The sequence below is a fragment of the Centropristis striata genome, chromosome 13 (assembly GCF_030273125.1).
Source record: "Centropristis striata isolate RG_2023a ecotype Rhode Island chromosome 13, C.striata_1.0, whole genome shotgun sequence".
Taxonomy (NCBI): Eukaryota; Metazoa; Chordata; class Actinopteri; order Perciformes; family Serranidae; genus Centropristis; species Centropristis striata.
In genome coordinates this window covers 14,596,169-14,609,684 of record NC_081529.1, presented here as the reverse complement: position 1 = coordinate 14,609,684, position 13,516 = coordinate 14,596,169, and the positions used below count along the sequence as shown (strand labels likewise).

Sequence of the window (13,516 nt, the reverse complement as noted above, 5' to 3'; positions counted from 1 at the left end):
CCGGCCAATCAGTTTGCGTCTCGCGCACAGACCAGACAAACCCCCGCGCACAGTCCGAGGCTGTAGGCTGTAGCACTTTGTTTCGCTGAAGTGAGCAAGTTGTTTGGAAGGAAAGGGGGCTGGTGGCGGAGAGAGAGAGAGAGAGAGAGAGAGAGAGAGAGAGAGAGACAGAGAGACAGACAGAGAGAGAAAGAGAGGGATAGGGGCGAGCTAGCAACCGACGGGAGGGAGAGAGAGAGAGAGAGAGAGAGAGAGAGAGAGAGAGAGAGAGAGAGAGAGAGAGAGAGGGAAAGAAAAATCTTGTAATGTTTCTCTCCTTGTTCTCCATTTAGTGAACTCGTGGCGTTTCGCAGATAATGTCCGAGAATGTCCATTTCTGGGACTTTGAGCAACTATTACGTGGACTCCATCATAAGTCACGAGGGCGATGAACTCTCAACCCCGGCTCGCTTTGCCACCAGCGTCCAGTATTCCGGCTCCAGCTCCGCCGCCGCCGCCGGCGGAAGGCAGCCCGGCGGCGCGGCGCACACGGAGCATCCCCATCCCGACCCGTACCCTTCCTGCAGCTTCCAACCTAAACCTCCGGTCTTCTCATCGTCCTGGAGCCCCTTCAGTCCGCATCACGGTGCCAGTGGCCTCCCTACTGTCTACCACCCATACATCCCAGCCCAGCACGTGCCTGCCGCGGACACACGGTACCTCCGCTCATGGCTGGACTGCGCGCCCCGCAGCTCCGAGTCCGTCCCGGGGCAGGGCCAGTCGGGGCAGGTCAAGCTGGAGCCTCAGCTCGGCCATCTCAGCGGGGAGATCGCAGCCAAAATCGGCGGACAGCACCAACTCGAGACCACCACGTACATCCTGGAGTCGACGTCCACGGCTGCGCGCGAGCTAAACCACCATCCGGCCGCCATCCCGAGAGCAGGCTTCGAGGAAAATAAGGACATTTGTGAAGGGAGTGAGGACAAAGACGGCCTGGATCAAAGTAAGTTATTAAAGCAGGAAATAGCGCGGGAGAAGGAGAGAGAGAGAGGGAGAGAGAGAGAGAGAGAGAGATTGTAAATGCTTTTAATGCCGCCATAAAACAAGAACAAAGAGCGGAGAGCCAAAGTGCCCCCACCTTCTGCTCTCTAACTTTACTGTGATATTTAGCCAGTATCATCCCAGTGTAACCAGCCAATAACGGATTACCCTGAAAATAATATCATAAATAAACCAGCGTCTGTGATCACTTCCCCTATAGCTTCCTGATGTGGCACATACTTCAAAAAACCAACAAGAGATGGACAAAATCACGCGAATAGCTTGAATTTAAACTATTACAAATAAATCAATGTAGTATATGATCAACACCTAACACATGCTTGACAAAAACTGAACACAGTGTGTTTAAATGGGCCTTTTGCGTTTAATTACTTTGTATTGAGGTCAAGCTGTTATGGCATATAGTATATTCAGTGTGACCAGGGGCCTTATAACTTTACAAACATGAGCTTAAGACTATATCCTTCTCACAGATGCTTGTGTAAGAAAGATGAATAGGGTGCTTCTGCAAACCTTTCAAGTGAGAGCAGCATTAAAGCGGAGAGAAGATTATTTATTATTACACCAGAGGACAGCCACAAAAATAAAGCTGGGAGGAAAAAACTTCAGAGATTTTTTTCCAACTTTGTTCTCATCAGCTGCTCTCATCCCACAGATGTGTCAGTCTGATATCAATTAGTTGCTGACTTTGAGTACATTGGGTTTTTTTTTTTTTGCTCAGGGCATGCGCACTGCTGTCCTGTCTGAAAAGGAGCTTTGGATTTGTCTTTTATTTATTTTTACTGCAGGTGAACGGTATGGTTTTCTTTCTTCTCTGTGTCGTTTGTGCGCGCCCGTTGCATTTGAAAGCTACTCAGGTCGCAGTTTGTAACAAGCCCGGCTGATGGGCTAATCCAAACTGAGAAAATCCCCCAAAATGGGTTATTGCTTGTATATAGAGCCTTGACAGAGCCTAGTGCGCACTGTGCACAGCCCAGAGTCAGTACATGCGCTCCACAGCTCCAGGCTGCGTTTTATCTTTATGTGGCCACTGTGTTCTACTTTGCTTTGAAATCCATTCGGCATTCATCAAATGCTTTCCATAATGTTCAATAGAGACATATGCGTACTTGCTGGCTTATCTTGTCACATATCTGCTATAATATCCCGATGATAGCTCCGAGTTGTAAACACTAGAAGGATAAAACCAGTTTGTTGTTTGCACCCCCTCCACCTCAAACACGTCTCTTTGTTCATCAGCTGAAAAATATGAAATGTAGGCCTATTACTATGTCAGTCATGGCCCGTGTTTTTCTAAAAAAAAAAAAAAAAAAAAAAAAAAAAAATACAATTCATACAAGGCCGACGCGAGCTGAAGAGCAACCCCAAATATAAATAGCGGAGGCCCCATAACTCAGTCGGCAGCGTGGATTAACTGCGCTGTACCTGAGGAGGACAGTCATCTCTGGACTCACTTAAACAATGTATACATCGGCAGTGTTACGTAAAACCTACAGCGGCTTCTGACACAAAAAAAAAAAAAAAAATCAGCTTTCCTCCATATATTTTGCTCGGATATACACTAATCCCCTTAACTATATTATATTGTGCGTTTATGTGAGGAACTGTGGCGCAGATTGTTTTATTATGACTATTTTTATTGCAATTATTTTAATACTCTAGCCCGATGTAGCCTTCAAAGTTCAGCTATGGCTTATAAAACGCATAGGCTACCTACCATTTATTTATTTAGGTTACCGGGGAAACGTTGCAGCTGATTGAATATTAAATAATACCAGGCGCAACTGTCTGTTTTGATGTTATTATAGTCTGTTGGTCATAGCCTGCATTCGCCCGTGAGTTTCTGTTTTATCCATCTGCTCATTCTGTAATCATAATAATAATATTTTAGCCTGTCATGAAATTGCAATCATGTTGATATAAAGCCGTGGAGGGTTTGGGCGCGTTTGTTCTGTTTTCCTATCATCACTTTGACTAACAACAACATTTAATCCATCACGCGCTGGCGGGGTTGGCTCAGTTTGAAGCTCTTTTTTCTCCCTAAAGCTTTATTTTGGGTGGGACAGAAAAATGCTGCCTGAAAATATATCCATTTTGTTTTTATTATTATTTCTTATATTTCCCCCTACCTCCCTCCCTCTCCTCTCAGCCTGCAGAATAAATCTAGTTTCTGCCAGAGGAGCGTGATCCATACGTCTGAGCACGTGGCGGTACGTTCATACGTGTAGGCTCACGTGCATTGTGTGCATGCACGAGAGAGAAAAATAGGGACGCCGACACCCCGTATTGGCCTTTTCAGAGAAAGAAATACAAATTACAGATACTACACACACTCACATCTGCACACTTTATGACTGCACTGGCACACGCGCGCGCGTGCGCGCACACACACACACACACACACACACGCAGCCACCTTATTACAGCATGTGAGCATGCTATCCATCAGAGCAGTGAGCTGGTTAAGGGCTGGATGGAGCCAAGCAGCCTCCAGTCTGAATTATTAGACTTTCCACCAGTAACACTGTGTCCCAGTCTGGCTTGGTGGTATAGTGAAGCTGTCTGTAATAGATTCTGTGGTTCAGACTGAAAGTATTCTCAGTCAGAGAAAGTTTTTCTGTGTGAACTGTTTCAGAGTGAGCTTGTGGTTTGTGTTTTGATGTGTCAGTGTGGCAGGTAGCGGGGCCGCACCAACCAGCAGGTTTTTCTTTTTCTCTTCTGCTGCATGGCTGCAATGTGAAGCCATGTATGTGGTGCAAAAACTGAAATATTTCTCTGTGCATGCAACTGTATTTACTTTAACCCAGCTAAGCTGTGCTGATGAACTAAATCATGACTAATTTAGCAAGTAAAGCCTGAGAAAAGTCTTTAATTTTAGTGCAACCTCCGGTCAGTAAGCTGCTTACATAAACACTTCTCTCTTGTGTAAATAAAAATTCAAGGAAATTTAGTCGGAAATATCAACACATTATGCTTCCTGCTGAGATATGTGTTTCAATGTAATGGCAGCTTCTTCCCTAGACGTTGCTTCCTAAAAGTGACACCTTATTTTATTATTAGTATTTATTATTTTTATGACACATCAAATGTGTAACAATATATCTTTTTTAAATTGCTAATAAAGTGTCCCTGTAGCTGTCTAGTGAACTTTGTTTTATTTTAGGTTATGGGAATAGTTTGACATTTTGAGAGGAATGCTTGTCCACTTACATGACAATTGAAATACAGATTGAGAACAGACACATAAGAACAGCACTGTTATTTACAGGGCTTGGCAAACAATAACTGTTGGTGTACAGAAAATTTGAGTTGTATCGTTGTCACCTGGGTCCTATTTTGGCTGACAGTCATATTTTGTACTCTGTTGTTCCAAATAGATGTGTTCACATAAGTGGACTGACAAAGTAGTATTCAACAGTGGCCAACAGTCCTTGGAGAGGTTTGGATTTATGAGCTGCTAATGTTTCAGCCTGGCACAATTCTTTATTTATAATAAGGAGACGTTTTGGACAGACAGTTGGTGTTTCACACGTTTTTAAAGCGACATAAGTTTATTCCAAAAGGGAAACACTGTGCAGGCTGGATTCTAACATCACCAGCTTGTGTAATGGATACCATACGTGACAGTTTGATCCAAGACTCTCAGTTGTATCTGATGCACTTCTGAGTAGACAATCTGATACATGATTAGTGTCTCCATCTTGGCACATAACAGCTCCATCTCCAGGTATTCAAAATGGCCGCTGTGTGAATAACATCAGTGGAGTCATACCACTCAAAACATCACATCCAGCCATAGCCGGCATCCATGCAGCTACAGATTCTCTTTGTGTTACTGGTGCTGGGCGGCCATCCAGAATAAACTACAAGATTACACTTCAGTCTTTGTGCTGCTGCGGCTGCTGCCGGGCACTGCAAGAAAGTTATTACCCCCAAAGTTTATTAAGTTATAACGCCGGGTGAACAACCCCATTAATTGGCGTGTTGCTGTTGGTGGCTGGGTGAGATGGGGTGTAAGGGGTTGGGGATGGGCGGGGGGATAAAATACGACTTCTGGAAATGTAATAACGTGCCTTTGGGATATATGAGAGGTCAATTTCTGGAACTATTAGGGTGAAATTGCTAAGGGGAGGGAGAAGGAGAGACAGGATGTGATATTAGTCTTTTCGCCGTTTCGGTCACTGTTTCCATGCAAGCAGCATTCATCATGATGGACACACACACACACAGACACACACACACACACACACACACACACACACACACACACAAAGACACACATTGGCCTACAATTGAACACATCGTGCCACAGGGCCAGAGCTTTACCGGATTATCAATCTTTTAGTGCATGTTCTGATCTAAGTGACATCCAAGCCACATAATGCTCCTAAATAGAGGTATAGCCTTAAGAAAAGTATAACAAGATATACACATAACTAGAGGTGGAGGAAAAATTTGATATTGTATAGCATCGCGATATTTTGGGTGGCAATATTATATCGATATCTGTCATCATCCTTTTTGTCATCCCATCCATTGGAGAGAAAAAAAGTGTACTGTCCACCATCACCACCAGCCCACCCCCCTCCTCCTCCATCGCTCCCCCTTCAGTCGGTTTGTCATCCTGGGTGACAGCCACGGTCGCGGCACAGCTCCAAGTGTAATGGATGGTTCTGGAGGTGATTATACACTCGGGGAATGCAAAGCACCCACTTTACAGTGTGACAAAAGCACTGCACACCCCCACCCAACCCTCCGCCCGCTCCTCACCTTTTTACCAGGCATTATTTTGCTCTGAGATGAAATCGATCCTCTACATGCTGGCCCATGTTGGAGGGAATTGATTCCAAAGGGTATTAAGGACATATTTACTGATGATGGCCGCTAACTAACTCAGTATTCTGTCAGATGCACACGGGGACAGATGCTGCGTGACGCCTTGTACATTACATGCAGCCATCTTGGCTTTCCAATGCTATTCCAAAGCCAACATCCCTGACTCTAACATGCTGAGTTACACCAACAAAACATTGACATTTCAATAAAATTAAGAGAATTTTGACTTGGTTTTAATTAGGAATGGGAAAAAATAATCGATGATCGATTAATGGTCATCAAGAATTTGGTCTATCATGTGGAATTTTTAATCGATCTGTTTATTTTTAAATTAAAATTTTATCTCTGACTGCGTATCAGTACTCACTGAACTGAAACCGAGCGTTCAGTTCTGCAGCCGTACGTGAATAAGCCAATGAGCTGAGAATTAATTTGGACAAAGCTACAGTTTGCAAACTGAAAGTTGCAATAACAATTATAAAACACACAGAAATACAAGAGTATCCATTTGAACAAAACTTACTGTATCAAACCTTGCTAGCATGAATTACTAGGTTTAATTTGATCCAAAACTTATTTAAACACAAAATATATTTAAATATGCAAGATTACTGTGAAAATTAACCTCATGCCTATGCCAAACGCCCATCCCTATTCCAAACCCAACATCCCTGACTCTAACATGCAAAATTACACCAAAACAAACTTTGACATTTCAGTAAAATAATGAGAATTTTGACTCGGTTTTTAATATTTTTTCACTATCATCAGGATTACCTAGTGTCTTACACTTAAAATGTCAAAGTTTGAGTGTTTTTATGTACATAATTTCTAACTTTTCACCCTATTTTTCTTATCCTGGTGTAGATGTCAACTTTTTAAATGTAGATGTATGTGTTCAAACTGCTCATGGTGCCTCACAAAACACTTCTTTGTTCACAACTGGGAGTTAAAAGAATCATTGTTGTGAATGTCATATGCAGTTTTGTGAATTGCTTTGGCATTATAGCAACTAGGATTGTCACGGTAGTAAAATATTACCAGTGAAATTGACAGACGAAGCCTCCGCCCAGTATAAGTTAGGAAAAAGACTGGCTCCTCTGGGAGAGACACACATGCATTCTAAATCTCCTCTCTTGGCGTCAAAAGGCGCTGAAGCTCGGGCTTCCTCTCATGACTAGTGAGCGATAAGATCATCCCTTCTCCCACTTGAGGCCAGGGGACGCTGCATTTTACATAGAAAATCTCATTTATGGTCTGCTCCTAGCCGTGAGGATAAATCCTATGTTTTGTGCAGCTTTACAGCAACAGTTAGAAGCTTTCTGACCCTCACATTCCCCAACAAACTGATTTAGATGGAGCTTTTATTACAAAACTCAGCCTGATGGTTAGACTGCATGTGTGCCGTGTTTCATTCAGTCTGACTTACACAGCCTTTGGAAGGCTTCAGTATAACCAAAACAGCTTTTGAAATTCACCAAGTTCATACCAATAAATTCAGAGTGGAATCCCCTCTGTGTCACATTTGGGTAGAGCACCAGACTTGGGATTGCACTGCTGACTGAGATGGCATCGCTGATAAAAAATTAAAAACAAACAGCAGCTTAAAAAAAAAAGTTCCAATATGTTCTTGCTCTCTGTGGTTCATTATGGGGACTGTCTTTAAAACCTTTGCATCATTTTTTTTAGCTTAAGACACAAAACGTATGAAAAGGCAGATATTTTGAGCTTCATGCTTGCCTGTTTTTACATAATTTATATTTTGCTTTTGCAGATTCTAGTTGGAAAACTGTGTTTGCTGGCTTGGATGTTGTGATTGAGTGTAGGAAGAGCCTGAGCTAACCACAGGGAATGATCGGTCATGGTTAAAGGTTATATTTAGAAGATGTAAAAGGAGAAATGAATCACAACCAGCTCTGGCCTCCCACAATGTTCCTGAGTGTGTTTTGAAAGTTGTGACAGAACAGCCACAGATGCGGTGATATGAAACGTTTTCAGCACCCTTTAGGGCCTGTTTACACGACAAAATATTTTATCAGATGTGCCTTTTGTTTAGACTGTATTCCCATTAGTCAGACATGCAAGTTGCAAAGAGTCATTTCAGCAGTTAGGCAGAATTATTACAGATTATACAGCAGAACAAATAAGGTGCATTAATACCCTTTTGCACTGTGTCGTCCCGAATGGAGGATGTATCAACTTACTGTAAAATGCAGTCGCTCCGTCGGCCCTGTAGCTTTCAAAAGAGAGCTTCGGTGTCATTGTACGCGTTCCAGAGGTTTTATAATCCAACATGGAACAACAGTCTTTCTTGAGATCTTATCCAAACCAATAAATCCCATATTGATCAGTTTCTTTGCATTATAATCCGCAATTCCGCGATGAAACGATGTTGTTTTGGTGCTAGCCGCTACCTGGTAGCCACGGGATCACGCATCAGTGCACCTGGTGGAGAGCGACCAATCAAAGCGCGCTAACTGGCCGTCAATGCCGTGCGTAAATGGCGTGCTGTGATTCCCAGACGCCCTGCGTCATGAATAATGCGTTTATCCCATTCTACTATCATAAAGCTGCGCTGTTTACGTAGCAGCTAAAATAATAATGCAGGGGAAGCATAAATAAACAGGATGTGACATGTACGTCTGTCTGGGTGAGAAAAGAGAAGTGTCTACGCATGCGCGAGCTCTTGGTGTTGCGTGGCAGTGCTTCACAGTACCACCTAGCCACCTGGCGTGCATACTGCACCAAATTTAACAGACTTGCGTCAGCGTATGCACGCAGATGTCCCACCTAAAGACGCGAACGCAACGCCACGTTTGCGTTTTCTGTCGCTTTCAACAAGAGCGTTGTCGTGTAAACAGGTCGTTAGTTTTAGCACCGCGCTAGTAACTCTCTATGCGTTCCAATACCGATTCTACTTTTTTATTATGCCAGAAAAGCATTTGACATGCAGAATACAAAAAGTACCAGGATACTTCATCCGATCGCATTATGCATTATGCAACACAGCATGTTGTTCTCGATAGTCTCTCCACAATCCTCTGCACAGCATCTATATGAGCCAGAGGGTCAAAGGTCAGGATGCCATGTGATGAGTAGTAGTATGTCCCAGTTGTATACATACTGCATGCAACAGCACATACTTTGTAAGGGTATAAAAGTAACGAGAAAATTACTGGAGAGCAGCAATCGTAGCTTGCACAACAGCATGATTCTCACCATATCATGATATAACGCTAGAATTGTGGGATCACAAGATTGCAAATCCATCTGCAGGCTCCAAGTAATGGTTGTGCGTTTTAGTCGCACAACATGAGGTTCTGACCAATCAGGAGCAACTGGCAATCGATACAGCATAGGATCGTGATATTTTGGCAATATTATTCTTATTATTATATTATGGATTCATGGCCGCCTAGTATCGATATTTAGCTTTCAGACAGCCCTTCAGTATTTTCACAGTGGTTGCTGATGGTCTCACTTTTAGGAATATACTGGAGAGACTGGTATCATTTAAAATGAGAAGATCTAAAGAATCTATAGGTACCATGTGTGTTGGGAAGTTGTCAAAATAACACTGCAAAGTTAGTTTTTTTTTATGTTTCATTCCAAAAAAATCAGAGCACTGAAGCTTAAAGTTGAGGAAAGTTTGATAAACTGCTGCAGTTGTTGTCGTCCATACATGTTTAGTATTGGTTCAGTTCAGTTTGACTGAATACTTTGTTGGTCAGTCTGTGGGTTTGACTCTCATTGTGGAGAAATAAAAAGACTGAATTTTCCTCTATTTGACAAAACAATTCTTGATTGAATTTAATTTTGTGGACACAGAATGCAGTTAAATTGCCGCAAAATGTCTCAAAATACTAATAATATCGTATTGTGTCTCAAGTATCGGGATGAAAATGTATTGTGGGGCCTCTAGTGTTTGTCACAACACAGGGAGACAACAATGGCAGCTCCTGAAGAGGTTAGCATAGATGCTGCAACATCAGCTCCGTCAGAACTGGAGGATATAATTTGCCCTTTACCAAAGAGTTTCCAATGACGGCTTCTCAGATGGTTCTATGTAACAAACCATCTGGCTGTGTCATGTTTGTGATATGGTATAACAGGTGTCACAGTCCATGGAAGGACGAGGTTAGGGTGGCTGGACAGGTCAAACAGACACCAGATCTTTGCCCAGGAGAACTTATGAGAACTAGATACTGGAGCAAAAGATGCCACATATTTAGTCCAATGAGAACCGTTGCCAGGTCCACACTTAAAAACATTTTCTAGGTTCAGGGTTTATGTCCAAGTTCTGGGGCCTACTGAATACGCACAGTAATGTTTCTCCCCTCGAGTTCCCACTCAGCATATAGACTTTACATTGTGGTGACATTTAAATACTTTGAGGTGGAACAAAGTTTTAGAAATATAAAACCTTCTTTGATCTAAAATGTAAAATATAAAGGGCTATAATTTACCTTGTTTGCAGTTCAAGGTGTCCTGTCAACAATGGGGGAAATGCTTTTTGGGGCACTAGGGGAATTTTTAGGCTTCACAAGAATTTTTTTTTGCTGAAAGTCAGTTTTAAGTTTGTTTTCTTGAGTTTAAAGTTAACCTGTTAATTAACTGCTCTATGCAATATGTTATACTACATCCAGGTATATGTATAGAACTCATTTTGTCAACCTAAGCCCATTTTTCTCTAACGTTAGCCATGTCATTCTGTAGCTAAGCAGTTTTTTAATTCACCATGTGAACAATGTTTTGTTTTTCCCCAAAGCTTTATTCCCACCATATTCAACATATGTATCTGTGTTTTTTTTTTTGCTGAAAGGCAGAATTCCAATATTAATTCTGACAACTGGGTTGTTTAAAACAGAGACTTTACTAATCTGAGGTCCTAAAACTAAATGCAAAGTGATATTTGTAGGCACAAAGGGACTGAAAACCGTCACAATGAGAACAGATCTTCTCTCTTGTCATGGTGGAATTGTCTTTTTATGAGCCTCGGTGCCGTGAGAGCGTCACCAAGCTGCTCCATAGTTGGGATGCTGCGGTGCTTTGCAGAGGGAAGGAGCAGATCGCTTTCAGCCCAGTCCAGACCCATGCATCCCAAACAAGTCTCTGGTAATTACATCGGTCTGAAAGCTATAAAGAGGGGTGGGGTGGTCGGGAGGGTGGTGGTGAAGAAGTCAGGGTGGCCTGGCAAACAAGACTTGCAGAAGAAAGAGAGAAAAATCAAGGCAATAATTCAAAACTTTCTCTCCGACGAAAAATAAGAAACATCCAATTTAGGAGCCTCCATATTTAGATATTACAACGTTGTTATTTACATCAAACACACTTCTCAACAATCTCTGGTACAGTTCTTGTGGGAATCCTTTGTTTTATCACCTTTGGTTTCGCTGATGCTGACAGCACGCTGTAAAGAATATTGCTCATGTAAAGACAGTCTGCGTGTTAATATGCAGTTTATTTATATCGTTATGTTGTGCTTAGTCACTATAACGTGTTTAAACGGGTTCAGCAAACTGATTCTTTGTCAGTAAAATCAAAAGGATGCACACAAGAAAGATTTTTCCTCTATTCCCACCAGAGCCATATAATTCCCGCCGTTTATTAATTTAAGAGCGATCAGAAGTGACGCCGTGACAGTGTGTGATCATCAGCAGACGCGAGCATTTTTTTGGTCATAAATTTGAATTAGCAAGACACGCGTACAATGCTGCCCCTTGTTACCAATAGTTCATCACTACTGTGGTTAGAGCATCTTATATTTATCCTGAAGGTCACCTTCAGCCCGGAGCCTCCAGAAACAAGTCCGATATCTCTCCACCTGCCATGTAGCCTAATGAACTGCAGCAGTCACTATATCAGCCAACCCAATGACTAATTCATTATTAGTTGTCGCCTTTTAATGGTTTGAATTTTGGGTGAAATCGGCGCAATTTTAAAGGTCTGAACCGCAGTGAAATAACTAAACAACAGACCAGTAAGCCAGATTTGGTTTTATCCGTTTTATGATGCGACATGTTTGGCTGAAATCAGCATATTAACGTGTTTTGTTTATATTTTTCCGTCATTCTAGAGAAGCTGCAGGTTAGATGGAGCAGACCATCTGTCTTCTGTCTTCTTCTCTGTCAAATAAAATAGCCATGGGTCTTCTTGTGTCAAATCTGCGCCCCTGTTGACACCATTAACGTGGTTTACGCACCAGATTGTCAGTTGCAGAGTAAGGTGTTTTTGAGCTTTTACACACAAGGTTCTGCGACTTTTACGCATAAAGAAATGCTGTTTTGACCATTTCAGAAAGGATTATCTCCTTTTTCATTTTTAATTCATGCTCCAAAGCTCTTCAAAGACAGGACTGGAGAGCATTCAGGCTTTTATTTTAATTTTATCATTAATTGCATACCTCTCTGTTTCCTCTCTTTTTCCCAGATGACCCTTCGGCCAACTGGCTGCACGCCCGCTCCTCCCGGAAGAAGCGGTGCCCGTACACCAAATACCAGACACTGGAGCTCGAGAAGGAGTTCCTGTTCAACATGTACCTCACGCGGGACCGGCGGCATGAGGTGGCGCGTGCGCTGAACCTGACGGAGCGGCAGGTGAAGATCTGGTTCCAGAACCGGAGGATGAAGATGAAGAAACAGAGCAAGGACCAACCCAAGGACTAGCCGGACTCTCACTTGCGCGTGCACATATACATACATCCAAACGCACATGCATGCACGCGCACGCCATGTATCCCATGCATTTAACATATAGACTCCCCAATTTGTCATGTGTAGAACACAAAATGGCCTTCCCAATAGCTGCGAATACACACACACACACACACACACACACACACACACACACACACACACACACACACACACATCTATAATCTATACAGCTGATCAATGGCTGTATTGATCGCTACAGACGCTGAGGACGCCGCCACGTTAACAACAAGAAGAAGCTCAGAAAAGCTACGTTTCGTGTTAGAAGGAGGCAAATATTCAACTTGTAGGAATCATTTGAGTTTATAATGTTTAAGGATGATGGATAAAAAATCTCACAGACAGCAACTCATCCTGGACCTCCTTGGACTCCAAATAAAACTGCAGATTGGACTTTGATGTTGGATGAACTGATCGCTCTTGTTTGTCTTCATAGTTTTATACGCTATTATTCAGGCTTTGATATTAGGCTACAAAAGATTATTATTATTATTATTATTGTTGTTGTTGTTTGGGGGGGGGGGGGGGGGGGGGTGAGGAGCAGACAGAGAAGGAGGCTGAGGGTTTTTTTTTCTTTCAAGGGTTTTCTCAAGCACTACTCTTCCTTTTATTAGTTATTTATTGTCCCGTCGCTGACACCGGAGGCGCGCAGAGGTGCTGAAACTAGGGTTTCACTAGGCCATTAATAAGCACGAGGAGCGGAATGGCGTGTACACACCCACACCCACACACACACACACACACACACACACACCCACACAGACCCACACATACACACACACACACACACACACACACACACGCACACGCGGGCTTGGTGTTCATCCTTCTTTTGTTTCTTCTCCCTTCTCTGGTTTCTGTCGTTGCTGGCAGAATTGGATTGGAGTGCGCCTGATGGTCGGCGTTGATACAAACAGCGAGCCGCC

At 42.8% G+C, this 13,516-nt stretch overlaps 1 protein-coding gene across 1 annotated transcript; it reads left to right on the top strand.

Annotated features, from left to right (window-relative positions):
• The first annotated feature begins 300 nt into the window (after positions 1 to 300).
• On the top strand, positions 301 to 12,693 carry hoxb9a (homeobox B9a). Its single transcript, XM_059347751.1, has 2 exons — positions 301 to 982; positions 12,307 to 12,693. The coding sequence occupies exons 1-2, from the start codon at positions 367 to 369 to the stop codon at positions 12,540 to 12,542; spliced, it is 852 nt and encodes a 283-aa protein (XP_059203734.1). The 5' UTR covers positions 301 to 366; the 3' UTR covers positions 12,543 to 12,693.
• The last annotated feature ends 823 nt before the right edge of the window (positions 12,694 to 13,516 follow it).